The sequence below is a fragment of the Drosophila novamexicana genome, unplaced genomic scaffold (genome assembly GCF_003285875.2).
Source record: "Drosophila novamexicana strain 15010-1031.04,08,12 unplaced genomic scaffold, DnovRS2.1 tig00000008-arrow-pilon, whole genome shotgun sequence".
NCBI classification, from domain to species: Eukaryota; Metazoa; Arthropoda; class Insecta; order Diptera; family Drosophilidae; genus Drosophila; species Drosophila novamexicana.
Genome location: NW_020824765.1, coordinates 5080938 through 5108802, shown reverse-complemented (window position 1 = coordinate 5108802; position 27865 = coordinate 5080938). Strand labels below are relative to the sequence as shown.

The window sequence follows — 27865 nt, the reverse complement described above, 5'->3', positions numbered from 1 at the left end:
GGAACGGGTCACGAGGTGCCACAGTTGGTTTTGAGCTGGGAGGAGGAGGAGGAGGAGGAGGCGGCCCTGGCGCAGGCGCGCAGACTAAACGCTTGTTAAAGGGCGCGCTCGAAATTGAGGCTCTCATTGTTGTTGCTGCTGCTGCTGTGTGGTTTGTGGCAACCGCAAAAACAAATCAAGCGTCAGGCAGCAGCAGACAGGCAGCGGGCGCGCAAAAATCCGAATTCGATTTGCAATTTTCAGGCTTTGCAGTTGAGTAAACAATTTTGAATGAAATGCAAGGCGAATGTCGGTGCATGGCGGCGCATGGCGGGGTAACGAGGTGCAAGGGTTGGCTTGTGTTGATTTGCAATTTCATGGCAGCCACAATTTGCACCTCATCAACTCTCCATCTCATGGGCAGCAATGGGCACGGGTGATGATCTCTCCCTGCCGAATCGTTCAATCAGCGCCTCAGCCAAGCGGCACTGGGGCAAAAGGTTGCCATCAGCTACGGCTGTGGCACGTGCAGCAGCCAGAGCCCGAGAGGCCCGAAGCCACAGAGCCACATAGCCGCAGCAGCCTGAGAATGTCCCAAATAGTTAAGGCTCAATTTCTCTATCAGAGCCAGCAGATGCTTAGAAATGCACCATCTCGGCTGCGACCAGGAAGTGGACAACAACAAGAAATGAGTAAAATTTTTTGCACGTTAGATAAATAATGCATATCTCACGCACTTGAACCTGGCACTGAACCTGAGCCTCTGGCTCCTAGCTAGTCGCTGGTCAAGCAGCGTTTAATGAAGGCCCAGATCCCATGGCCATAATAAGTAGCCCCAACAATGGGCCCTGGGCCGCCAGTGGAAACATTGGCCCAGGCCAATTTATACGCTGGCCAAGCAGCTGGCTGCGTGTCTGCGACTTTGGAGTTTTCGATTTTGGCCCGATTGCGGGCCGCCGTTCGATTTAATTTAGCAGCGACTGCCAGCCGGAGAGCCCCCCACACAAAAGATTCATTAAATTTTCTTGCCTTTAGGCTGCGGGCAGGGAGCGGATTGCGACGAGGAGATTTTCTCCTATTTACTTTTCCCAAGATCAACTTGCCTGCGGCTCAAAAGATTTGCGCCAAATTGCCTGCCCGCCTGGCCTGCGCTGCAATTGCAGGCTTTTTTTAATACCCTTACAAAGGGTCAAACAATTTTGTTGGGAACGGGCCTTTCTATACAACTTGTACTTGTTTTTGTTAGATGACTTTCAGTCAAGCAGTCTATATACTCCCATATATATGAGCTAAATCTTATCAACATTGGATCCATTTGATTTATTGCTTTCATAGATAAAATCTTGTTTTTCAAGATATATTCACCAAACTTGACATTTACAAGCCTTATCAATATGTATTAATACGTGGGCAAAACTTTATCAACATTAGATTACCATATCAAATACATTGCTCCTATATAAACAAATTAGTCATTATATACATGTTCGTTTAAAAAACAATTTCTTTTAACTATTTAATACACTGTCATATTAAGAGTCAAATACATACAAATAGAAAAAATATTAGAAATATACCACTTCTATATAGGAGCAAAATTTCTAAAAAAAAAAAAATCGGAAAACTATCCACACAAACTCGGTTGGATATAAAAACGCTGGTTAGCTAATCTAGAAAGGTATTGGCGATCTGCCGTATGCCCGCAAGGGTATTTGAACTTCGCCACATCAAAAATAACTCTTCTTTCTTCTTTTACCGTTGCGCTGATGCGGCGCCGATTGGCGCTGCGGCAGAGCGCGGCGAAATGGATTCATTAAATCCAAATGCTGGGTTTTAGGATTTCGAGTGTGTGTGTGTGTGTGTGTGTGTGTGTGCATGTGTCATTTGATGGCCCACATCTGCAAGCTGCAGTCAATGGCTGTGCGCCCTTTTGGCTTAATTAACAACGCATTACAAATTACAATTTCGGTTTATTCAATAAAGTTCGTTAATGAGCGAGCACCGCAGCGGCACGCAACAGACGCGAACGCAGCCGCAGATATTCCCCAAGACAGCTGTCAACAGCAGCCCCAAATTTAAGAATAATTGTTGAAAAGTTATGGCTCTTTTGACAACTGCCACCATCAGCACGCTCAAGCTCACACACACAACAAATGAAATGCGTTAATCATAAGTTAATCTTATTATTAATAAAAATATAAAACAAAGCGTAGCTTCTGCTGCTTTGTTATTGTTTTGTTATTTGTAACCGCATGACTCACCTGCGTTTTTGCATATCACCAATAAGTTTATAAATATTTACATACACTTTTCACGCACTAATTACAATTAGAATTTTAAGCTCATATTTGTGTTTAGCTAATTTTTATTTGTTAGCTCCAATATCACGGTAAATAATTCAGTTCGGCACTGTGTGACCGCAGCACAATAATTATTAAACAGCTGTTCATGTGCATTGACTGTGGCGGCCAGCCGATAACAGCAACGTCTCAATAATGCGATAACAGCACGTCGAAAGTGAACTCTGTACATTGTAACATTTCGCTGCACCACAACCACTTGACAGTACAGCGCAATACTTGTCATCGATTATTCCAGGCAATCGGAATTTGACAAAGCCTGAAATGGTTCATTTTAATTTTATGTTAGTCAAAAATGTGTGCTTAGTTATTTTTTGGGAATAAATAATAACAAAATTTTTATTCAAAACATTGACATTGGTCAATATACTGCTGCCCTTATGCCTTATCGACTGTTACATGGAAATACATATAACATCTACATGGACTGCACCAGCATAAGCAGATCCTCCTTCAAAAAGTTGAAATCAACTGCCACCGGAGTTGGTATTGCTGGAACCGCAAAAAGTAGCAAAACATTTGGAATGAGCCTGCAAATAAGCACATTATTTATAAGGCTGTAAAGGATGTGTTTCTTTTTATACGCACTTGCAGTCGTATAAAGTCTTTTCCATGTCGTCCTCGCTGAATTTACCCTCATTGGTGGCCACCAGGTTAAACTCGAGTGATTCATCCGCTAGGCACGATTGCACAAACTCAAAAATATCAGAGATCTTTTCATATACATTAAAGGTACCCTGGAAAAAAAAAATTAATCACAGTAAATAAATGAATCTTATAGCCCGTTTGACAGATCACCTGAATGTAGAGACCATTGGGAAACTTGATCCTTATCAAGGAGTAGCGATACATGCGCAAATTGCGCTGCTCCTCGCGCTCCCGCATGGCCTTCGTCTTCAGAATTTGGGCGCTCTCAATGGCTTCGGCGCGCAGCTGCTGTTCCCGCTTGATCTCCTCCGGCGAGATGCGATAGAAATCGTCGGGCAGCACAACGCGTCGTGCCTGCGACGGCAGCAACACCTTGATGTTGCGATCCAGCTCCAGCTGTATTGGCTCTGAATTTTTAAGGGCATCCACAAGCGTGACCAGATCCAGACCCTCCTCCATTTGTTCTTTGCTCCATAAGAGGAAGGGCTCGCCATCCACCTCCACCTCGCTGAAGCCAGCTGCATAGAGCACATCCAAGGCGCCATCTACATAGCGCACCTTGTCACTGAATATTTTATTGGACATGCGAATTTTGCAGAACTTCTCATCGTCCGGATTCTGGATGAGGTTCTCCAAATATTTAATAAGTGTGGCTGTACAATCATCGGCCTTCTCTTTCAAATTACAGTTCTGTATGATCAAGCAGGCGGTCAAGCCACGCTCGAACTCCAGCTGCTGATAGAGAAAGTCCTTGATTTTCAACTTCCAGGCCTGCTTGGGCAGCACCTCCTCGCTTATTAGTGGGCAGCGAAAGAATACGCCCTCACAGGCTAGATTCCGATTTTCCACAGTCGAGGTACTGGCGCCTGTCGAGCTGGCTCCAATCGAGCTACTTGCGTTGGAGAGCTCCTCCTTCTGGCGACGCTCCGCCTCCAGCTCGCGTTTGGCCTGAGCCTTGATTGCTGCCAGTGAGGTGTTAAAGTCACGCGATTCCTTGCGTTCAATGCGTGCCAGTGCAGCATTTGCAGCAGCGCGAGCCTCTTTGCTCAGCTCGTTGCGCTTGGGCGGCACATACATATCCACTGGACGCCGTGAACTGCTCGTGGGGGCATCCGGCTTGGGCGCATTCAGCTTGTGACCCTGACCCATGCCACCACCTAGTCGCAGCTGTTGAGAAAAATGTTTGTACAATGGGCAAGTAAATATGGGGGTAACTGCACTTACCTTGAAGGCAGCCTCCTCCTTCTTCTTCGAAAAGAATCGTTTAATTTTTGACATGGTTAACAAGGTTTAAATTCTTGGCGAATGCTCCTTGGGCAACTTCAATTTGGCTACAGATAATTTAAGTTCCTCAATTTCCTTCAAAGTGCCTAAAAAGATTTTCACCAAAAATTTATGATGTTTTGTGCTAACCATATACAATCGAAATGAATTTGACAAAACAAGACTTGTTTGCCTGTCACTCACTCGGCCTGACAAACTTCTCAGTGATCACTCGACCGTAGACGCCCCACGACCAGGCAATCAGGACACCCGTGCCCAGCAGCAGCGCCAGCAGCACCTTCAGCAGCGTTGCCTGTAATGCGGTAAACTCAACGGGACTTTGCCACTGCCACTGCCAGTCGCCTGTGTAGGTGTTGAATTCGCTGCGAAATTGAACAGCAGCTTGCAGAGCGACCCCAGCGAAGTGTTCAACTTGTTGGGCGAAGGCCTGTAGGGTTTTGTTGAGGGTGTGCACATATGCTTCGTAACTCATTGGCCTGGCAAAAACACTGTGCGCGTCAGTATGTGTGTGCCAATGTGTTTGTTCTTTGTTTTATTGCACTTTGTTTACGTTGTACGCATTTTCCATGGAAAACACAAAAATGACTCGCAGCTGTCTGACGTCGGCTCAATAACTAATCGTTCTATTCGATAATGCGATAGTCAAAGCTAACATTACAGTTTAACAGCGTGCTGTTCAACTCAAAATGGCTCTGTTAGTCTTACGAATTGAAGTTGTCAAAAGTTGCGCGCCAAGTGTGCTGCGCAATTTGAATTTGCAAACGACTTCAATAAAATGCCTTCCGGGCGTGACCCCATTTGCTTACGCGCTGATTTTTGCTGAGGTTCAGGGCAACAAATTGCCTGCTCCACTTCCTCTCATAAATAAACAACAACTGGCTGTCCTTAAACGGGGCAACTAGTGCCGATTGGCCTTAATCCAGGTTGCTTGCGTAATTGTTGCCATTGCACACGCCCCTTATTGTGGCAGCTGTGCGTTCTGACAGCGCATCCTTGTTGTGGTTGCCTGTGGCGTGTTCAACATAATTGAATGATTTTTGGCCATTTCGGCAAGTGCTCTGGCTTTTGCTTCCTGTAATTTTGGGTGATTCTGCACGCATCATCGTTTCATAATTTTGCAGCTGTATGATTGATTTTGAAGACCTGCATCCTTGAGCATGATGTTTATGAGAAGCGATTTGCACACCACATTCCCAACCCAACCCAGTTGCGGCCGACCACCTTTCGAACGCTCCAGCGCCTTGGCGCTGGGTTCAACAGCCCAGAGCAACAGCGCCGAAACATGAGCATTGGAGAGAAATCTGCCAGACGTTGTTGTTGCTGGGCAGCCAAGAGCGGCAACAGCGTGCAGCTTATGGCTTCCGTATGCCCAGCTCGCTCCACTGACTGCGGCGCGACCAAGAGACCAAACACCCAAGACCCCAAGTCTGTGTTTTTCTTCTGCCTTGTGCAATAACAACAACAAACAAGCAGACGGAGCAACAGCCACAGATACAGATACAGATACACAGATACAGATACAGCTACAGATACAGATACAGTCTAGGTCTATAGATACAGATACGCAAAGTCTAATTGTATTTTGCTGCCTGGTTTATTTGTGCTGGCTCATTTTTCTCGGTTCGCTCGAGACGCAAGAACTGCAAGAATGTCGACGACTTATAATTCGAGCAGCGTGTAAGATTTTCTCGCCCTGTCTAGGTTTCTTTACTCTTCGCAGTCGTAGTACAGACTGAAAAGATCATAATTATGGTATCATATGTGTAGCCGCAGACAGCCCAGCTATTGCCATTATATTCATCAGCAACACGCGATATGTTCTCACTGTGCTGGCACTTTTTTTTCCCCTCCCCCTTTTTGTTTTTGCTGTTTTTTTGCGCAATTAACATTCCTCGCATAGCCGGAGTCTCTCCCGAGTCTCGAGTGGCCAGTTGGGGCAGTCTTTAAGACTCTGAGCCTGCAATTGCAATTGTTGTTATCACAGCCTGTCGCTGGCCATGCGCCGAACCTGAAAAACTAGTTTCGATTGCCAATATTTGTTGTTGTTATTTCGTTGGGCTGAAGTTTTTCGCATAGCTGCAAATTTAACGCTCGGGAAAGCCAAGTAAAAGCCGCATCTTACTGTTTTAACCCAAGCGCCTCAATTGGAGCCAACGAGCCATGGCCAAGCACTCAAAACTGGCTAACTGGTTGCGGGCTTTTTTGTTTTGTTTTGCCCTGACTTTGTTTGTGTCCAAAGTCAAGGCTGGCCGTCTAAACTAACGCATGGCCAATTCCTGCTTTATTGTTATTTATACTTTTTTTTTCCCTATTTTTTTTTTTCGCTCACTTCAATTGATATTGCGTCGCTCGCACCGCTGCTCATTAAAATTTATGCGCAGGAAACGGAAGCCCCGCAGACGTCGTTGTCGTCGCCGTCGTCTTCTTTGGCAGACAAGGCGCAGACAATGTCGGAAAGCAGTTGCTCCCGCTGCTCGGCCTAGCTTATTCCTTGTCAGATTCGTTTGGCTATGCAGGCGGCGTGACAAAGGCCAGCACAGAACAGCAATCCGGGCCCGGGTGTCTGTCCAACTGCCTGACTCGACCACAAAAATTGAAAGTGTTGACACGCCCACACAGTAGACGTTGTAAACATTGTATCTTCATACCTGCCTCACATGTGTATCTGTGTGTGTGTGTGTGTGTGTGTGCACCTGTATTCATTATATATTTATGTATTTATAAATGCATGCCTGTCCATCAGCATAGCCTGAACTGAAGGGTTTATTTATGACAGCTGAATTCTATAATCTCCAGCAGAGAGCTCAAGAGCCTTACAGCAGAAATAATGGAAACTTGAGAAGCCTGTGTTAAAAATCCTATCAACTAACTTCTCTGACTGCAAATCTATTCGAAATTGTGGCTTACTCAGTTCAGAGTTCAAAGCAAAGGCAAATATTTAAACTCGCTTTGAATACGTGTTCACATCCAAGAAAAATGAGGTTCGAGCCTTGTTTATCCAGATTTTCTTATATCCAGATCTTATTATATCTTAAAGATAGATATGTCAGAATAGTGAAATTCTTGATAAAAATATCTTGGAAAACTAAATATTCCTAATATTCATTTTTCATATATTAGCAGGAAAGCTTTACAACTGTAAGGCTCGTAATTATAATTAGATCAGATTCTTCCTATAGAGTTCTACGATATTGTAGTCCGATGTGGACGTATCTGTAAAGAGCATGGTATTACTCGTAAATTTTCCACCAATTCCTATGACAGCCATATAGTGGACATTTGTCACAATCTGGGTCCGTTCCGACCGGTTCCGAAATATAACAGAGTTTAATAAGACAAAGACTAGTTCGGCTGCTGAGACTGATCAAGAATATATATATGTACTTTACGGCGTGGGAGATGTGCCCAAAAATCATCAGACAGAAGTATATAAATATGTTTTGTAAAGACGCAGATCAAATGTTGCCCGATAATTGAGTGTTAAGAGATCATCGTCTTAGTCAATTATTTTGTTCAATATAAAAGTGATCCTTGGGTGATCCTCCCCAGAAACTGTCACTAAGAAGCAAACCACAGTCAAAAACGCTCCAAACGCTCGACTCACACACATGTTATTAAATTACAAGCAGATTTAATGCTCTCTCGTGTGCCCACGAAAAACGAAACAATGAAGCTGAAGATGAATGGGGATGAGGATGATGAGGCAAAGCAGCTAAACAGAGACGAAGACTGACAGAGTGGTAAATGCCAAGGGCGAGAGAGCTGGGGCGGGGGCGAGGGCGAGGGCAAAGGAGTTGCTTGCTTTTCACTTGACTACATCGAGCCGCAGCGTTTAGTTCCCATGAACTTGAATATGTGTGTGTGTGTAGCAATCGGTTTGCTCTATATGCAGAATGCTCTTCGCTCTCGCTCGCGCACGCTTGCTTGCATGCGCGCTCTTTCTGGCAAAGTCAGTGACAGTTTCGTGGCCACGTCGCCCTCACTCGCTCGCTCTTGCGCTTTGTCTTTGGCGGTCGCGTTTTCTTGAAACGATTTCACACAGCTTTTGGCTTTTCCCTTCCCATTCTCATGACGATCTTGGCATAGCGTGGGCGTGAGAAACCCACTGAACTTCAACTGCTTTCGTCAGTACATTCGGGGCCAAGTGTGAGCTGCACTCTTAAAACGTTTTATTGCCACATCTAACGCGGCCGGAAGTTGCCCCCCCCCCCCCCCCCCCCCCCCCTGCTGCCCCGTGGACTCATGGGAGGTCCCACAAGCCACTGCGGCATTAAATGAAATAATTAATTAATTAATTCTCTAGTTTCTCTATTAGGCCCACAATTCTAGAGCACATGCTGCGTACCGCCTGAAGCTCTGCGGCATTTGAGCTGAAAATATTTATCGTTAATCGTTAATCGGTAATCGACTGAACTTTAGTGCTAATGATATGCCACACAAATCGTGTCTAAAGTCTGTTCGAAGCTGGATTTGGACATTGTTTATGGCATCCGCTGCAACTGAGTCACCAAATGGACATGTTGTTGGGACGGGGCGACAGCCAGACGGACGCACTGATAGCTTTTATCGTGGCGTGGGTTGCATTTCTTTGTTGTTGGTGTCATGTTTGGAACTGTGGCTCGAATTTCATGTAACTTCGGCGACACTCAGTCACTCTGTCCAATTCATATGTTAATGCCACAGCATGTTCCAACATTTCACTGAACTCCACATAAACAAACAAAAGACAAGCCTCGGCGAACAAGTGGCTCTTGGGGCAGCTTCCAAGCGGGCGTTCGCTTTGTGTGTGGCACCACAGCGGGACAGGGTCTGTTTATCCAGTTTTCAGTTCTGTTCTTATACCCAGTATCTATTGAAGTTCATCAAATTTATGTAATTGACCGAAGCAGGCATCTTTAGTCCCATAAAGAATATCTATTCTTGTTCAGCGTCCACAGATGAGGGTGTATAGGAAAGTCCTTAAAATAATTTGGCTTTCTCTTAAGTGGATATTTCGACAGTTAGTTCTAGTTCTCGATCATATATCGTAGATTTTGAAAGGTATTAGGCTTCTCGTATAATTTCCACAGATCGAGTTTCAATTTTTCAGATATATACCCTTTTCTTCCAAATCAAATTTGGCCGATTTTTGGTTTTTGAACTTGTTAAAACGATCGGACAACAGAATCCGAAGATAGTGTAGAATAAATTGTTCATAGCATCCGGAGAAGTTTCGCAGGGTATCTTCTAGCTGGGCAGGCTCGACTAGAACGCGCTTGCTCAATTTTCAGTTTTGTTATTTTCATATTTGTTGATTCATTTCATTTGTTTACCCCGTCGATTTCAGAGTTCGTGGGAAATATCGCGCCCATTCCGTTTGCTGCCAATGAACTAATTAAAGAGGCGGCCGCTCCAAGAGTTTCAATTGCATAATCGTAACCCCAGTTGGGTCCCCATACCCCGATTCCCCCATTTCCCAATGTTTGTTGTTGTTTCGTTCTCGACCCCCAGCTCCGGCCAGAACTCGATTAACAAGAAAACCCAACCACTTGAGCCAACATCTATTGATGTGACTCAGTTTTTAGTTAAGTCATTTCCTATACGAAATTTTGGAAAAGAGATTCCAGCAGAAAGGCCGGAAAAACGACTGAAAAGCCATTTCGAGCAAATTGGCAAAATCTGTTGTCCAGTAGCTCAAAATGGTCATCATGATGATGATGATGTAGTTGTAGATGATGAAGATTGGATGGAACCGTCGCTGGCTTCCACTTCCGTTTACTGTTTATTGTTTTCGCACCTCGTCTTCCGTTTGACGGCGCTCGGGTCGGGCTCGGTCGTCGGCCGCCGGCGGATATTCTACTTTACATAAGCGGCGTTACCTACAATTTTCCCGGTCTTTGGACTTATTTATTTGCTTTTGCCGCATTTGTTTTGCTAAGCGCATTCGCTTAGAGTCAAGAGATTACAAATTGATTGATTGATCAAAAAACAGTTTTCACAATTTGACATTCCAGTGAAACCATCATTCCACCCCTTCCAGCGGAAACAGTCTTCAGAAGGGAAGATCAGCAATCAAATAAATTGTGATGGTCAACGTACCCATCAGGAACATGGCTTTGATCAGGTCCTCTGTGGGTCAGTGAGCAGGATTAACCTTTAAGATTTGGGGTAAAGTGGAATACGCACGCATTGAAAAATCCGTTGCGGGGCCATCCACTCGCCTTTTGACCATTTGCTGCGGTCTCATGCCACGACAGTGAGCCCTATAGATGCGATCATAGCGGGCCGCCTTGATCGGATGCAAAGGTCGGTGCACCTCATCATCGGAATCGATCCACATGGTGGTATTATTGCCCCACGCAACTTTTTTGGCTTGCAGCGCTGCAGGAGGGGCAAATACCTCACGAAAATTGGTTTGGGATCGGTGCAGCAGCTCCTCGGCCTCCTCCTGCCGTTCGGCATAGTTGTGGGGCATGATGGTCTCGTCCAGCGCTTGGACTATGGCCTGCTCGACGGCCAGCTTCTGATTGCATTCTGGCACAAAGGCGGATATCGACAGCTTCGACAAGCAGGTCATGTAGATGGCACTGGTCGACTTATATATCTGTACCGGCATAATGCTAGGGATAGACATATAAGACTTAGTATTTGATGGGGTCAAGTGGGGCTTAGGCTAAGCACCTCTTCAAAAAATTACTGTGTGGCTGCATTTTGGATTTGGATAGAAAATTAACCAAAAGTTTATAAAAGTAGAAAAAAACTATTTATCAAATTAAATTGCTGAAAGCTGAATATATAAATGCTTTTTCATAGCTTCCTATATGCTAGCCGATGGACTGAGAGCCTTTAAAGGTTCTCCAATGTCGTCGGAATTACTTGAGCTCCTGCTCAATTGTGTGGGGTTGGGCTGTGCTAGCCTTGATTTCCTCTTCTTGGAGTGCTGTACAGGCTTAAGACCTCTGGCCTCCAATAATTTAATCACATACATATTACGGACTTTTGCAGTCTTAACCAAAGCAAGAGAAGCCACATCTTGAAACCGAATTCCCGCAAGGTACGCCCTGTTCCTTCAGTTATTTAACGAGACCTGCCTTTTACTCTCTTAAAAATCAAGCAATGAACCCATTAAAAATGGGTAAAAGGGTATATTGTATTTGTGCGAAAGCCAAATGTATGTAACAGGCAGAAGGAAGCAACTGCGACCCCATAAAGTATATACATTCTTGATTAGCATAAATAGTTGAGTCGATCTAGCCATGTCCGTCTGTCTGTCTGTCTGTCCGTCCGTCAGTCCGTATGTATGAACGCAAGGATCTCAGAACATATAAGAGCTAGAGACTGAAATTTTAGATGTATGTGCTCCTAGTTCCCGCGCAGATCGAGTTTGTTTCCGATAGTCGATAACTACTCCGTTTCCAAACTTAACATATAGCTTCTAAAATAGAATATATATATGATATAGGATTTTACTTCATGCTTTTCCCCTAGATTAATCTGGCATTCAAATCTGAACACCGATTATTTAGTCGAAATTCATGTCCAAAACATACCCCAAGATTCATATATAGACATGGGTCAAAAATTACCACCCCCATAACTCGGTCAAATCTCATCCGATTTCCACGAAGTTTGGCGTTTACTTCATGGTTTTCCCTCTAGATTAATCTGGCATTCAAATCTCGACACCGATTTTTTGGTCGAAATTCATGTTCAAATCTTACCCCAAGATTCATATATAGACATGGGTCAAAAATTTCCACCCCCATATCTCGGCCAAACCTCATCCGATTTTCATGAAGTTTGGCTTTTTCTTCATGGTTTTCCCTTTAGATTAATCTGGCATTCAAATCTCGACACCGATTTTTTGGTCGAAATTCATGTCCAAAACATACCCCAAGATTCATATATAGACATGGGTCAAAAATCACCACCCCCATAACTCGGTCAAATCTCATCCGATTTCCACGAAGTTTGGCGTTTACTTCATGGTTTTCCCTCTAGATTAATCTGGCATTCAAATCTCGACACCGATTTTTTGGTCGAAATTCATGTTCAAATCTTACCCCAAGATTCATATATAGACATGGGTCAAAAATTTCCACCCCCATATCTCGGCCAAATCTCATCCGATTTTCATGAAGTTTGGCTTTTTCTTCATGGTTTTCCCTTTAGATTAATCTGGCATTCAAATCTCGACACCGATTTTTTGGTCGAAATTCATGTCCAAAACATACCCCAAGATTCATGTATAGACATGGGTCATTATTTACCACCCCCATATCTCGGTCAAATCTCATCCGATTTCCACGAAGTTTGGCGTTTACTTCATGGTTTTCCCTCTAGATTAATCTGGCATTCAAATCTCGACACCGATTTTTTGGTCGAAATTCATGTTCAAATCTTACCCCAAGATTCATATATAGACATGGGTCAAAAATCACCACCCCCATAACTCGGTCAAATCTCATCCGATTTCCACGAAGTTTGGCGTTTACTTCATGGTTTTCCCTCTAGATTAATCTGGCATTCAAATCTCGACACCGATTTTTTGGTCGAAATTCATGTTCAAATCTTACCCCAAGATTCATATATAGACATGGGTCAAAAATTTCCACCCCCATATCTCGGCCAAATCTCATCCGATTTTCATGAAGTTTGGCTTTTTCTTCATGGTTTTCCCTTTAGATTAATCTGGCATTCAAATCTCGACACCGATTTTTTGGTCGAAATTCATGTCCAAAACATACCCCAAGATTCATGTATAGACATGGGTCATTATTTACCACCCCCATATCTCGGTCAAATCTCATCCGATTTTCACGAAGTTGGGATTTTTCTTCATGGTTTTCCCTCTCGATTAATCTGGCATTCAAATCTCGACACCGATTTTTTAGTCGAAATTCATGTCCAAAACATACCCCAAGATTCGTATATAGACATGGGTCAAAAATGACTACCCCCATATCTCGGCCAAATCTCATCCGATTTCCACGAAGTTTGGCGTTTTCTTCATGATTTTCCCTCAAGATTAATCTGGCATTCAAATCTCGACACCGATTTTTTAGTCGAAATTCATGTTCAAATCTTACCCCAAGATTCGTATATAGACATGGGTCAAAAATTACCACCCCCATAACTCGGTCAAATCTCATCCGATTTTCACGGGGTTGCCGTTTTCTTCATAGTTTTCCCTCTAGATTAATTTGCCATTCAAATCTCGACACCGATTTATTGGTCGAAATTCATGTCCAAAACTTACCTCAAGATTCATATATAGACATGGGTCAAAAATTTCTACCCCCATATCTCGGCCAAATCTCATCCGATTTTCATGAAGTTTGGCGTTTACTTCATGGTTTTCCCTCTAGATTAATCTGGCATTCAAATCTCGACACCGATTTTTTGGTCGAAATTCATGTTCAAATCTTACCCCAAGATTCATATATAGACATGGGTCAAAAATTTCCACCCCCATATCTCGGCCAAATCTCATCCGATTTTCATGAAGTTTGGCTTTTTCTTCATGGTTTGCCCTCTCGATTAATCTGGCATTCAAATCTCGACACCGATTTTTTGGTCGAAATTCATGTCCAAAACATACCCCAAGATTCATGTATAGACATGGGTCATTATTTACCACCCCCATATCTCGGTCAAATCTCATCCGATTTTCACGAAGTTGGGATTTTTCTTCATGGTTTTCCCTCTCGATTAATCTGGCATTCAAATCTCGACACCGATTTTTTAGTCGAAATTCATGTCCAAAACATACCCCAAGATTCGTATATAGACATGGGTCAAAAATGACTACCCTCATATCTCGGCCAAATCTCATCCGATTTCCACGAAGTTTGGCGTTTTCTTCATGATTTTCCCTCAAGATTAATCTGGTATTCAAATCTCGACACCGATTTTTTAGTCGAAATTCATGTTCAAATCTTACCCCAAGATTCGTATATAGACATGGGTCAAAAATTACCACCCCCATAACTCGGTCAAATCTCATCCGATTTTCATGAAGTTTGGCTTTTTCTTCATGGTTTTCCCTTTAGATTAATCTGGCATTCAAATCTCGACACCGATTTTTTGGTCGAAATTCATGTCCAAAACATACCCCAAGATTCATGTATAGACATGGGTCAAAAATGACTACCCCCATATCTCGGCCAAATCTCATCCGATTTCCACGAAGTTTGGCGTTTTCTTCATGATTTTCCCTCAAGATTAATCTGGCATTCAAATCTCGACACCGATTTTTTAGTCGAAATTCATGTTCAAATTTTTTGGTCGAAATTCATGTTCAAATCTTACCCCAAGATTCATATATAGACATGGGTCAAAAATTTCCACCCCCATATCTCGGCCAAATCTCATCCGATTTTCATGAAGTTTGGCTTTTTCTTCATGGTTTTCCCTCTAGATTAATCTGCCATTCAAATCTCGACACCGATTTTTTGGTCGAAATTCATGTCCAAAACTTACCCCAAGATTCATATATAGACATGGGTCAAAAATTACCACCCCCATATCTCGGTCAAATCTCATCCGATTTTCACGAAGTTGGGATTTTTCTTCATGGTCTTCCCTCTAGATTAATCTGGCATTCAAATCTCGACACCGATTTTTTAGTCGAAATTCATGTTCAAATCTTACCCCAAGATTCATATATAGACATGGGTCAACAATTTCCACCCCATATCTCGGCCAAATCTCATCCGATTTTCATGAAGTTTGGCTTTTTCTTCATGGTTTTCCCTCTCGATTAATCTGGCATTCAAATCTCGACACCGATTTTTTGGTCGAAATTCATGTCCAAAACATACCCCAAGATTCATGTATAGACATTGGCATTCAAATCTCGACACCGATTTTTTAGTCGAAATTCATGTTCAAATCTTACCCCAAGATTCGTATATAGACATGGGTCAAAAATTACCACCCCCATAACTCGGTCAAATCTCATCCGATTTTCATGAAGTTTGGCTTTTTCTTCATGGTTTTCCCTTTAGATTAATCTGGCATTCAAATCTCGACACCGATTTTTTGGTCGAAATTCATGTCCAAAACATACCCCAAGATTCATGTATAGACATGGGTCATTATTTACCACCCCCATATCTCGGTCAAATCTCATCCGATTTTCACGAAGTTGGGATTTTTCTTCATGGTTTTCCCTCTCGATTAATCTGGCATTCAAATCTCGACACCGATTTCTTAGTCGAAATTCATGTTCAAATCTTACCCCAAGATTCGTATATAGACATGGGTCAAAAATTACCACCCCCATATCTCGGCCAAATCTCATCCGATTTTCATGAAGTTTGGCTTTTCCTTCATGGTTTTCCCTTTAGATTAATCTGGCATTCAAATCTCGACACCGATTTTTTAGTCGAAATTCATGTCCAAAACTTACCCCAATATTCGTATATAGACACGGGTCAAAAATTACCACCCCCATAACTCGGTCAAATCTCATCCGATTTTCACGGGGCTTGGCGTTTTCTTCATGGTTTTCCCTCTAGATTAATCTGCCATTCAAATCTCGACACCGATTTTTTAGTCGAAATTCATGTCCAAAACTTACCCCAAGATTCATATATATATAGGCATGGGTCAAAAATTACCACCCCCATATCTCGGCCAAATCTCATCCGATTTCCACGAAGTTTGGCTTTTTCTTCATGGTTTGATGTTGGAAAAAGAGGGTTCAGGGTATCCCCTAGTCAGGAGCTCCCGACTAGAACCTCTTACTTGTTTTTAATTTTATTCTTCACAGATCTGTTTATAAGGTTATTTACCACGGCCCTTCAGGATATCTTACCTAGGTTTTCCAACATTTGATCTATAAGGTTATCCAATCCCTAGCTGGATCAACTATAGGCTCAAACTGTGAAAACATTTCTGAACACGATTGAAATATGTGCGCCAGGAATCTGCTGCATTCTTCAGATCCTGTGCTGTAGGACCTACCCTCACAGCTCTGTGGATAGGTTGTGTCAATATGTTATTTGTCAAAATATTCGTGCGCTGCAAACAGCGTCAGCTGTGCCGTGTGGCATGTGGCATGTGGCAGGTCGTGGCTGTCTCTTGGAGGTTGTGGCCACGACATCTGTTTCATATTACAAGGTAGAGCTGCCAAAGGTACAAACAAAGTGCTTGCCATGTTGTTGTTAGTGGTTGTTGTTGTTGTTTCTGGTCGTTGTTGTTGTTGTTGCTGTTGTTATTGTTGTTGTTGCTACTGGCCCATTTGTCTCACTTCCTTTACCTTTCAGGCCGGCGCTGTGTGCGCACAAACAACATCCCGGATGCTCAACTAAAGAGAGAATTAAAAACAGAAAACAGACAAATTTATAAAACTGCACTAAATGCAAAGTTCCAAAGTTACAACAGCAGCAGCAGCAGCAGCGACAATGAGCCGCATACAGGAAGAGACAGCGCACATGCTTTTTGTATCTGTATCTGCAAATGTATCTGTATCTGTATCTGTGTGCGGGTATCTGTATCTGTGGCTGTTCATTCATAGAAAAACCAAAACGAGCGGATGCACGGGCGGATGAAGCGCTTGAATCAGCATCGCCCTCTCCCTATCTCTCTTGCTCTCTCCCTCTCTCTCTCTCTCTCCCTCTCCCTCTCTCTCTGCCTTTCTCTCTGTGTACCTATAGAGCCCTATCTCTACGTGCGGTCTCTATTTGGCTACCGCTGCTGATTATCATGCCTCGTTATTGTTATTGTCATAATTGTTCAACTATTATTTGCAAAAAAGAAAATATAATACTAAAAAAAAGGGGGAAAGAGCTAAAGTGTTCTGTTATGAGAACGAGCCCCGCTTTGGTTTACCCAACTCTTTGGCAACTGCCAAATATTATTTGCTCCACAATTACCAACTGCCCAGTCCAGTAAAGGAATAAAATACGTATATATTGAAGAGAACGCGGCTGTTCTATATCCATAGACATAAATCACGCGGCGCTCTAAAAATAAACATCATGGGTGATCTACCGCCTGGCATCGACATGTATAAATGTTAACATTAACTTCTTGGCCAACAATAACAAAAAGTTTATTGCACTTCCATTGAGTTCGGTTGCTTTTCTTTAACTCTGCAGCAGCCGCTTCAGAGAGCATTTCTCGTTTCTCGTTTAACCTTAATGATGTGCTAATTGGGCAACGTATTCAACATGTCAATGCGTCTCTTCCTCTTTAGTTTCTATATGGTTCCATTCGAAATTGTGAAAGACATAAACAGCACATAAAACACAAACTAAGTAGACTCGATTCGTGCGCATTCATTCCAAATTGTTTAGAAAGTGGCCAAAGAGTTGCTCAATAGATTTACTCTAGCCATGAGAATTTATTAAGACGCTTATCCATCACAGAGACAAGTCTTTAATCTTCTCCAAATGCCTTGAGTGGAAAATTTAGCGTGAAGTGAGCAGCTCAATCTTCGGTAAATACCTGTAAATATCAGTTAGGTCCGGAAATGGAAGCTTTTCTTTAGATATACTTTTGCATTTTATTCCATTCTCACCCAGTTATCGTACATTCTTTTATGCTTTGATAACGCATATCTCAAGCGTCTTTGTACGGCTTTATAGCGCGGCAATGTCTGTGGAATATCTAGACATGTTGACAGTTACCACTTGTTAATTGCATTATTAAATTATCATGATATACCTGTTCTTAATGGTAAGCAAATAAACCTTCATGCTTATGCAGATTATTATTTACACACATGCTTTAAAGACTTCTAGCTGTCTACATCATATGCAATATCACATTTATAAACATGACTAGATTTACTTTTTTATTGTAATCACTTTATTTCTCGTGCCATGTAAGTATCCAAGCAGAAGATCATGATTAAACATCAACTAAATGTCTTAAAGACTTCCGTTAAAAGACATTTCCCAATCTAAACTCTATCTCAATCTTCTACAGATACATTTTATATAATCTAATCTAATTTTTTAAATGATCTAGTAAGATATTTTTGTTCTACGATCTAGACTATTTTCAAGATCTTGGACAATATCTAGCAAATTCTGTCTAGCAAAAGTTCTTTCATTAAGAATTGTTTCTAAAAGAGCTTGGCATCTCTCATTATAGCCCTAACCCTTTCACTTACTTAAGGGACCAGCTCGGACTCGAAGAAATGCTCTTACACTTTGTTTTACATATTTCAAGATCTTTTCAGCACTTCCGTATATACATTCATATCAAGAACTTCCGCCTCACTGCAGTGAAAACTAACAGTTAAGTTTCATTTCATAAAATTTCATTTTATATTTTCCTTAGATGCAACTTATACGACTAATAGGACAGCATTTGAAGTGTGCCCCGCGGTGGGCCGCAATTGAGCAGGCGCAGGCGGGGCATGCTTCGACCACTTAAGCGAATAAACAAATGCATTTAGGTCTAAGACTTACGACTAGGAGCACTAGCGACTAGTTAGGTCTAAGTGAGCTATATAAAGCATAGGTGCTATATGTATATACTATGTATATGTACAACCTGGTTAGGCTATTACGCATGGGTGTTCTCGGCGAGCACACCCTAGGAGAGCAGCGCCATGGCGCGGGCGAGGCGCACACGGAAATCACGATAGAGCATCTTGCCGCCGACGGGCACACGACACAGATACATGTCCAGGCTCATCAGGCAGAGGGCTTTGCCGTTCATGGGGAACTTCTGTGGCAGCTCGGGCGTCACCTCGAGGCCCTCGGAGACGGCCATGCTGATCAGCCATTTCCAGACATCGGCGCGTGTCCAGTCTCGCGGATCAATCGGCAGCCCATCGGAGCCTATGGGATGGTGCAGGCTGGTGTTGTTGTTCATGTTGTTGTGCTGACTGTTGCCCGTGGCAATGCTGTTGTTGTTGTTGATGTCTTCGCTGAGCACTGTGACGCCGCCGCGACACTTGTCCAGCATTTGGTATGGATGATGACGCTTCATGGCAGCAGCCGCATTGCTCGCCCACAGCTGCTGCAGCTGCTCCTGGCCGGCATTGACCTGCGACAAGTCCAGAGGCGGCACGCGTCCGGCGTATTTCGGGTAACTGGCCTCCACTTGCATTGTGCACTTGCCTCAAACAATCAGCTGTAATGACAGATAGAAATGACGCCGATTAATGGAAGTGACTCATTAGCTGAGAGTGGGGGATATACATATGACTGTGTGTGTGTGTGTGTGTGTGTGTGTTTGTGTGCATGGGCAGAATTCAAGTGGCGGAAATGCTTTCACAAGCAGACAATTGTTTAATCGCGTCAACGGCAACAATAATACGCATACGCCGCATTGTACGTGCAATAATCAAATAAAAAGCCTTTTAGTTTAGTCACCAGGTTTGCAGGTGCATGGTAAAGTTTCTACGAATAACACAATTAAAACGAATAACACACAAAATGGCAGAACTAAAATAAATGTAGCTAAGAATCGTTTTATTTAATTATATATATTATCAATCTACGAAAATGTCTCAAATTGCCACCTTTGCAATTGGTAGCTTTTCATTAACATAATATAACAAACGTCAACTGTTATACAGCTGGTATGTAGGTCGCTCTATTAACAGCGCTGTTAAGTAAGAGTATTCGAATTTCGCCGTATCGCAGTGGTCTGCTCGTTTCTGTTGTTATGCTTTGAATGATATTTTGTTATTGTAGCGCAATATTAAATCTGACCTTGTTGCCATCGAACAAAATGGGACGCACGGTTGCGGAGCGGGGCGGGACACACGCGAAAGGAAGCGCTGAATAATCATTACGCTGCTGTCATATCGATAACAACAACAACAACAACAGCAGCCGCAGCAGCAACAACAATGAGGCGACACTAACAGTAGCCGTAGCAGCAGCAGCAGCAGCAACAGCAACAATCGAGTGTTAGCCATGGTCACATTTAAATAAATGGCCCACATTTGTATTGCTGACTATTAGCTGATGGCTCAGTGGTTTGCTCAATTGTTGGCTGACATAGAAAGGCAAGTGCCAAACCGGAATGGCATCGATTACGATAACAATCAGAACCGATGCGGCAAGCGGAAACAATTAGCGAACGGGCGACGGTGATGGTGACGGTGACGGTGACGACGACGACGGCGGCGAATTGGCAGCTTGCGAATGTGGCGAGCAAAACAAAAGCGAAAAAACAAAAGACAGCCAGCTCACACACAGCTTGGGCAATCAGAATGGCAATGCGAACAACGGGCATGGAAATGAAAATGGCAGTGACAAGCAAAACATCCGCCGGCGCAAAGCCAAAGCCAAAGTTAAAAGGTGTATGTGTTTGTGTGTGCGTAAGGCAACGGAAGCCGCGGGCGGGACGGCAACCGTCATCTGTAATTTCGTTTCACACAGTGTACGAAAAAGTGGGGAAGCCAATTGTGGAAGAACCCTTGAGTTTAGCCCATTTGTCATTTGCGTGCGTTAATAGTTTTCCGGAACTCGTTTCAAGTGCTTCCGTCCAAGGAAGTGCGTAAAACCAAGCCAAGAATCCGCCAAGGAATCGAATTCGTATGAAGCCGCAATTTTAATTATACCTGTGTGCATGCGTGTGTGCGTTGTGTGTGTGTGTGTGAGTGTGCCCAGTTCATTGCCAGCAGCGCGTTATTTCCCACGAACACTGAATTCGACGGGCGTAAACAAATGAAATGAATCAACAAATATGAAAAAAAACAAAACAGAAAACTCTTTTCGCTGTTCTCTTTGTTTGCTCGCCAGGAAGCCACACACAATGCCCGCGCTTGGAAGCTGCCCCAAGAGCCACTTGTTGAGGTATGTGCATATGTATGTTGCGTGCTGTGTGGGGGAAATGCTGAGTAAACTAAGTTATTAACATATAAATTGGGCATTGGAGAATGCGGCTCTGTGGCATAAGCCATGGCCAGAACAAGTTGCCTGAGATTTGAGCCATGCCAACAAAAATTAAGCCCAGCCTACGCCTTGATAAAAGCTATCAGTATGTTTGGCTGTGACTCAACTGCAGCGGATGCCATAAACATGCCCAAGTTTGTCCAAGACGAGGCTTAACATCACACGCTATGTTAGGCATGTCATTAGCTCACAGGTTCGATAAGCATTTCGATAAACGATAAGCATTTGCATTTTAAATGTGACCGGCCGCACCTCAGGTGGTCCGCTCAGCGGGCGCGCTAAATTAGAGAATTATAACAGTTTGAATTTTATATGAGACCACCCCGTGGGGCGACTTCCGCGAGCAAATTCACGAAGTTGCGCCCACAGCGAAATGAAGGCGTGTGAAATGTTTAAAGATTAAGTGGCCATTAAAGCTGTCAGCAATTGAAGCAGTTTCTGTAGGCGGGGCAAGGATCAAGTCCAGACATCAATTGCCCAAAAGGTAAAAATTGTGTGTGGCACATGTCTGTTGCGCTTCCGTCGCGACAAGGGCAACATCAATAGCTTAAATCATTAACCCACGCAAGCTCCAGCGATCGTTCTGACTGTCTGTCTATCTGACTGATTGTTTTTTGTTTTATTGTTGTATTTTGTCAACATTGGCATTGGCATTCGTTTGGTTTGGCTACACACAAACCGCGTGCTGAGCACGCGCCCAATACAGCAAATCGTTGTCGTGGTTGCCCTTAGCCCAGGGTCTTGTGCTCTGGGGTCTGTGCCTGGGTAGGAAATGGTTTTCTGTTACTAGTTGTCGCTGTCCGGGTGTGAGCGTGTGTGTGTGTGTGTCGGAGTCAATGACAGGAAGTCTGTGCAATGTGCGCATATCCGCCTCCGCCCGCGCACAGGATGCACAAAAGGAAACTCTGACACACACACAGACAGACACACAGCAAATGTGAGATACGACAACGAATACAAATACAAATGCATTTGCGCCAGTTTTAATTACGTTGACGTCTGCACTTTGCACTGTCGCATGTTGTTGTTCTTCTTGTTGCTGCTACTTAGTGGCAGCTACTATATAAACACTGACACATACCCCCACACACACACACACACACACGCACACACACAGGCGTCTCTTCTTTGAGTGTGCAGCAACAACGAAAAAGACGAAACGTAAAATCGTAATTTGAAGTTCGTAAAAATGACGCGTTTCCTGTCATTTGGCGAGCACTTTAAGTGCGTAATTTGCTCCCCACACACACACACACACACTGACACACACATACACGTATACACTTAAGTCTTTGCTGTGTATTTGTGTCTGTTGACGCCTCCCATCTTTATCTGCAGGTCGCTTCCGTTTTTCAAGAACTCATCTACCGCGAACTTTGCCGGGCAACACAAACTTTTGCTCAATTTCGCATACAGATTTTCTATACCCTGTAAAACAATTTGCACGTGCCATGCATGACACGAAAGCCAAATATGACACAGTAGAACTATATCAGATGTAGCTATAAAAATATTTGTGAGCATTAAAGATACTTCATAAAGTTTCCAGTTTTTTAGTATTTCGTAAATTTTAAAATTTCTACTTGACCTAATTAACAAATCTTCAGATTCAGTCTTAAGTTTTTATTTGAATTGTATTTTAAATTGGCTTTTTGTTGTTTTACAGGGTATTTGCGTAGTCGCAATCGTAGCAGATGTCTTCTCTAGTTGATTTTGTTTGGCTTACATATCAAATGTCTGACAAATAGAAAACACAGCGACTATGTAAATTTGCGGGCTGCCATTAATTTGATTACAATTTGAAACTGTTCTTGCTCTGCGCGCACGAATGTATCTCTCAGATACGTGTATCTCATAGATACAATTGCGCACGTCCAAATTATGCGCTTCCTCCTAAGTCAATTCGCTTTCTTCTCTAGAATCATGTTGAATTTCCAGCTGAAGAGTTTTTCTTTTTGCTTTTTGAGAACTAATCATGTGGAAATGTCCGGTGGGCGGGCCAGGCACATATTTGTATCTTTTGGTCTATTAAACTATTCAATTAATTTATTTAAGATTATAAACAGTTGCTTCTCGCTTGTTTGCTTTGCTGCAATTCCAGGCAAATAAACTTGCTCATTCAATAACAAATATTTTACAGAGTGCATACAACAACAACAACAAGAACAACAACAACAACTATAGACAGCGGCAGACGACAGATGATAATCTGCTGAATTTTGTTAAAAATAAACATTTTTGCCAGCCAAGCAACAACAAACCGGATTCCCACATGTATGCACTTGTTGTGACGTATGTGTGTGTGCGTGTGTGTGTATATATATATGTTTGCTGATATTACAAATCATGTAACGCTGTCGCAGCGGCGTCTGCCTGACGTCTGCAAAAGCTGGCGCTGCAGCATGGTTGCTTAGGGCGCGACGGTGGCGGGGGCGCGGGGGCGGCTAGAGGTAACTAGGGGTTGGGGCAGAGCCGGAGGAGGCATTGGGGGATCGGGCATGGCATGCGGGAACTGCGCTCATCGCATGGCCATTCATCATTTTCATGAGGGCGCAGTTGATGGACGGATGTGTGACGACTTTTCCTCGTTACAAAAATAAAAAGCAAACGGCGCCAAATGCATTTCGCCTGGGGCTCGCCGGGTCGGCTGTGGGCCGGTAAATATTTAGTTGGAAATTAAATAAAAGCAGAGCCCGTCAAATGCTTTGATGATGACGAAGCTGCTGATGTGGCCCTCGTCTGCTCCAACGCTGTCTGCACATTGACAGCATCAGGCGCTGTCTTTTCACGCCCCACACGTGTCGCGGCCAATGAAGCGGGACAGCCGACAGGCAGGAGGATGCGCCCTGGCACGACACGCGCCATAAACAGACGCAGTCTAACAAGCTGCCGCGGAGACTACAACTCAGGTGGGTTAGCCTTCAAAATAAACGCAATAGGCAACTGTAGCACGACGATTGAATACACTTTCTTGCTTACGAAGGCTTTAGTTCCAAACGATTGTTCCTATAGAAGTCTTATGATATATATAGTAATACGATCTGAGACGTATCAACAGATATCATAAGGGAAACCAGAAGCTTGTAATTGCTTAGCTTAGTCAAAATATCTAGAAAAACACAAACATTTTCCATAGCACAAAATTTACCTTTCAACCGATTCTTCCTATATTTAATATATATTTAATGATATTTTATATGCTTAAGAAGCAAATTGAGCTCGAAAAAAACAAGAATAGATATATGGCAATGTATTAAAAGCTTAGAGACTAGTTTCCATATGAAGACAGAGAGGCATGACTATATAGACTCGGCTGCTGATACTGATCAAGAATTTGTATATTTAAGGGAGTTTTTTCTATGCATTACAAATTTAGCGAATATTAGATAATGCCCTCGACGAGGGTATAAAAAGAGACGCAGCCGGAAACGCGAGCAAGAGCTTATCAAGAGGCAACGAAAATTGATAGGGGCTTTACCTGGTACTATCTAAGAAATTGCATTTAAAGAGTCTAGTATGCTATGTCATGAGTTTGTTATTTCCTCTAGTGGGTCAGCGCCGGACTGAATCAGCCTGGGGAGAGAACGAGAGAGAGAGAGAGAGAGAGAGGGAGAGCGCGCTCGCGACTGCAACAGAATTTAATTAAGTGATTGTCGTTGTTCTTGTTGTTCCTGTTGTGTGGCCAGGTGCGTTTTGATATGTGTGGCAGCAGCTGCAAAGATTACAAAGAGCCGACTGCCACAATAGTTGTTCCAGCTGAGAAAGTTCTCATTCGCTGCCGACTTGGCCACATCCTTTGCGCATGCGCGCGCATTCACAATATTCATGCGGGCCACAACAGGCTAACAAAGCGCCCAAAATGCATTTAATATCGTGCTCTCTCACTCTGATTCTCCCTCCCTCTCTCTACTTCGCTCTGTTTCGCTTGACTGTCTCAAGTTGATTCTTCTGTGTCGGTTTTTGTTTTGCAGCTGCCGTCTTGGCATTTCGAGTGTGTCGCTTTGTTTTGTGGTTTCTCTCTGCGGTTCTCTGCCCCGCCTGAGCCGCAACTTGGCCCAAACTGTTGCCAGTTATTCTCTTGACAATTTCTGTTGTTAGGTTTTCATAACCATAAATTCGGTCATGGCAACTGCACATTGAGTCTAAGCTGCGCAAAACCGCGCACAGTCTCTGAAAGGGCCAACAGCGAACCTGGCTTATAACTGGACTTGAAGTGTGCACCAAGAATTGGCAACAATGCGCAAAGAGATTGTGCGATATCTTTATTATTTAAACTATTTAAACTAAAGCAAGTCCGCTTATGTGCCTCGCGTTTTATACTATAGCTAAGAAGTTTATCTGTGGTTCTACTATAAACAAAGTGCTTGAATTTCAGGTATAATAACGGAAGAACCTCGTGTGAGCTACTTTTTATGAGAAACTATAAATGGAGCCAGTATCGCAGCACTATTTAATATAATTATAATTCTGTACGATTGTGCACAACTTCATAAGGTTAGACTCAATGTATATCTGAGTTTCCATGAACATAAACAACAAATGATCAATATAAAAACTAAAAAGATATCTGTGTAAAAAATATATTCCGTCATGTCTGTTCGTATTTACGCAACTTTTCTATTAACTGTGAGCTATACAGATCGAGAAAATATATATCTTTTGCAGTTTAAAGTTAAAGTGATCAAATCTAAGCCATGTAAAGTCCTAATCAGTTACTCTAATGATAAATTTAGTTGTTAACTAGTTTTCAGATTGTTCTTGAACTGAGGAAGAGTAATAGAAAGTCGACTGCAGTATTCCAACTAATTTTAATTGGATCGAATAGCCCTTATATCTCTTATATACCCGCCCAATTTCGATCAGCCTTTGAACAGCCTCAACTTCAACTTGTGCTCTTGAAAACGCTTTTGTAGCACACGATCCTAATTCAAGGTAACGTTGATTGTCAAGTCTTGAGCTGACCTATAGCTGTGGCATATAATATTCATAAATATCGAATGGCTTTGGCAGCGCTCGCACTTTCAATTTTATACAAATCGTTTTTTTTTTATTGTTTTCTGTATCTGTTAAATGTTGCGCTTATGTTAATTGAAATGGTCTTTCAGCTGGCTTACGGGCATGCATGTGTGTATATATACACAGTCATTACGAAGCACCTTTTAGAGGTCAATTAGCGAGTCACAAAAAGCAGAGACAGAGAGAGATGGGGAGGGAGAGGGAAAGGGAAAAAACGAAACATAGTACAAGGCAAAAGGCATAAAATAAATTGTCCGATTGAGCGCATTCCTTAACATGTCAAACAAGCCGTTTAAAGTTTAAACAACCTATAACAACAAATTGTTTTTGTTTTTAATGATAGCCAAACTTGGCAGTTAATGAGCGCTAGAGCTAGACTTGGCCTCGGTTAGGGTCTCCCAAATGTTCGTATTGCCTTATAGATGCTGCTTACCTCAAGTCGAAAGTTAATCCAAAAGTTGGCGCTTTTCAAAGTGACGACAATATCCGTTTTAATATATATATCTCTTCTCTCTCAATATATATATGCGAATATATACGTGCTTGGTATGTGGCTTGTTTGCAATTTGTTTATGAATTTCTTTTATTTGCGTTTTGTTTATGGAACTTCCTGCGCGGAATTGCCAATGCAGTTTCAGTTGTCGTTCGAATTTTTAATATATATATATATATATATGCATATATATATATTTGGTTTTTGTTGTTGGTTTTCGCGAAAATAGAAATTGCACTTGTTGGCGTTTCGCTTTCGCTTAAGCTGTTTTTTTGTTGTTTGTCTCTGCGCTCTCTCCCAATACGATTTTCACTAGTGCACGGCTTCTGGCAGCTGGAGGCACACTTAGATATTTGTGTGCGAATTGCGAATTTCACAATTTGCAAAAATGTATCTCACAGTTACAAGCGGCAAGCGGCAACAATAATACGGCTGTCGCTTGATTATTTCGCGCTCTGAGCTACTTTTCTATGTGCGCTTGGCTCGGGTTTCGAAAGTTTGCTTTTTTTGTTTTTGTTTTTTAATATTATTTGTTGTTGCTTTATTTTCAAATTGTTGCAACGTTTTCAGCTTCAAGTTTCTTTAGTTTTTGCTTTTGTTTCTTCTTTTTTTTTGTTCACTTAACACAAAATTCCAGTTTGCAGCTGCAATTCGCTTTTCTTGTTGTTGTTGTTATTGCGTACGAGTATCTGCGTATTTCAGCAAGCGCAACACAAGTATTGTATCTTGTATCTGTAGCTGTGTGTATCTGCGTTCTGTGCACGCGCACTTCACGTTCTCAACTGATCGCGATCGTGCCCATGCAGCGGGTTTTGTTGCCTCAGCCAATCTCACGCTCTCTCTCTCTCTCTCTCTCAGTTAAGCGCACTAACCCTCTCTCTCTTGCTCTCCCACAAGCAGATAGCCGCTCTCATACGCTCTCTCGGCTGACTGCGAGCGGCACTCTCTGTTACACGGAAAAAAATAGGGCTTACCTTTTAAGAACTTAGACACTAAAATCTTAAAAACTTTGAGTAGAACTGGAAAAATGTCTATTTTATTTATAAATTATATTTATAAACTATTTATAATCTTTTTCAAAAACATCCCTTTAATTTAGAAATATAATCCTTCATCATGTTATATATTTTCCAACAGATATATGATATATGTTTTATATAGCAATATATTTTATTTAATTTTTTTTTTTGTTGTTTCATGTGGGTTATTCTCGATTTGCTGTGTTTTTTTTAGTA

General features: G+C 42.6%; 5 protein-coding genes across 6 annotated transcripts in view; 1 reads left to right on the top strand and 4 right to left on the bottom strand.

Annotated features, from left to right (window-relative positions):
• Window positions 1-2646: 2646 nt before the first annotated feature.
• On the bottom strand, window positions 2647-4294 carry LOC115758450 (UBX domain-containing protein 6). Its single transcript, XM_030699158.1, has 4 exons — window positions 4212-4294; window positions 3138-4154; window positions 2928-3076; window positions 2647-2869 (listed from the first exon to the last, which is right to left on the bottom strand). The coding sequence occupies exons 1-4, from the start codon at window positions 4263-4265 to the stop codon at window positions 2758-2760; spliced, it is 1332 nt and encodes a 443-aa protein (XP_030555018.1). The 5' UTR covers window positions 4266-4294; the 3' UTR covers window positions 2647-2757.
• LOC115758624 lies at window positions 4265-4868 on the bottom strand. Its single transcript, XM_030699393.1, has 2 exons — window positions 4455-4868; window positions 4265-4357 (listed from the first exon to the last, which is right to left on the bottom strand). Exons 1-2 carry the CDS (start codon window positions 4741-4743, stop codon window positions 4278-4280), a joined length of 369 nt encoding a protein of 122 aa, XP_030555253.1. The 5' UTR covers window positions 4744-4868; the 3' UTR covers window positions 4265-4277.
• A 5276-nt stretch (window positions 4869-10144) lies between these two features.
• LOC115759318 lies at window positions 10145-11033 on the bottom strand. The gene is made up of 3 exons (XM_030700232.1): window positions 10932-11033; window positions 10437-10870; window positions 10145-10379 (listed from the first exon to the last, which is right to left on the bottom strand). The coding sequence occupies exons 1-3, from the start codon at window positions 10958-10960 to the stop codon at window positions 10303-10305; spliced, it is 540 nt and encodes a 179-aa protein (XP_030556092.1). The 5' UTR covers window positions 10961-11033; the 3' UTR covers window positions 10145-10302.
• A 7518-nt stretch (window positions 11034-18551) lies between these two features.
• On the bottom strand, window positions 18552-27192 carry LOC115757774 (ETS homologous factor). Of its 2 annotated transcripts, none has more exons than XM_030698201.1 (2): window positions 26571-27192; window positions 18552-19346 (listed from the first exon to the last, which is right to left on the bottom strand). In XM_030698201.1, the coding sequence occupies exon 2, from the start codon at window positions 19320-19322 to the stop codon at window positions 18804-18806; it is 519 nt and encodes a 172-aa protein (XP_030554061.1). In that variant the 5' UTR covers window positions 19323-19346; window positions 26571-27192; the 3' UTR covers window positions 18552-18803. The 2 variants fall into 2 exon arrangements, with proteins under 2 accessions (XP_030554061.1, XP_030554062.1); XM_030698202.1 differs by lacking the exon at window positions 26571-27192 and adding an exon at window positions 19589-19660.
• LOC115757714 overlaps window positions 20891-27865 on the top strand; it is a 46124-nt gene continuing 39149 nt past the window's right edge. The window contains exon 1 of the mRNA XM_030698085.1: window positions 20891-21022. The gene's annotated coding sequence lies outside the window, so the exon portion shown is untranslated. The remainder of the gene's footprint in view (window positions 21023-27865) is intronic.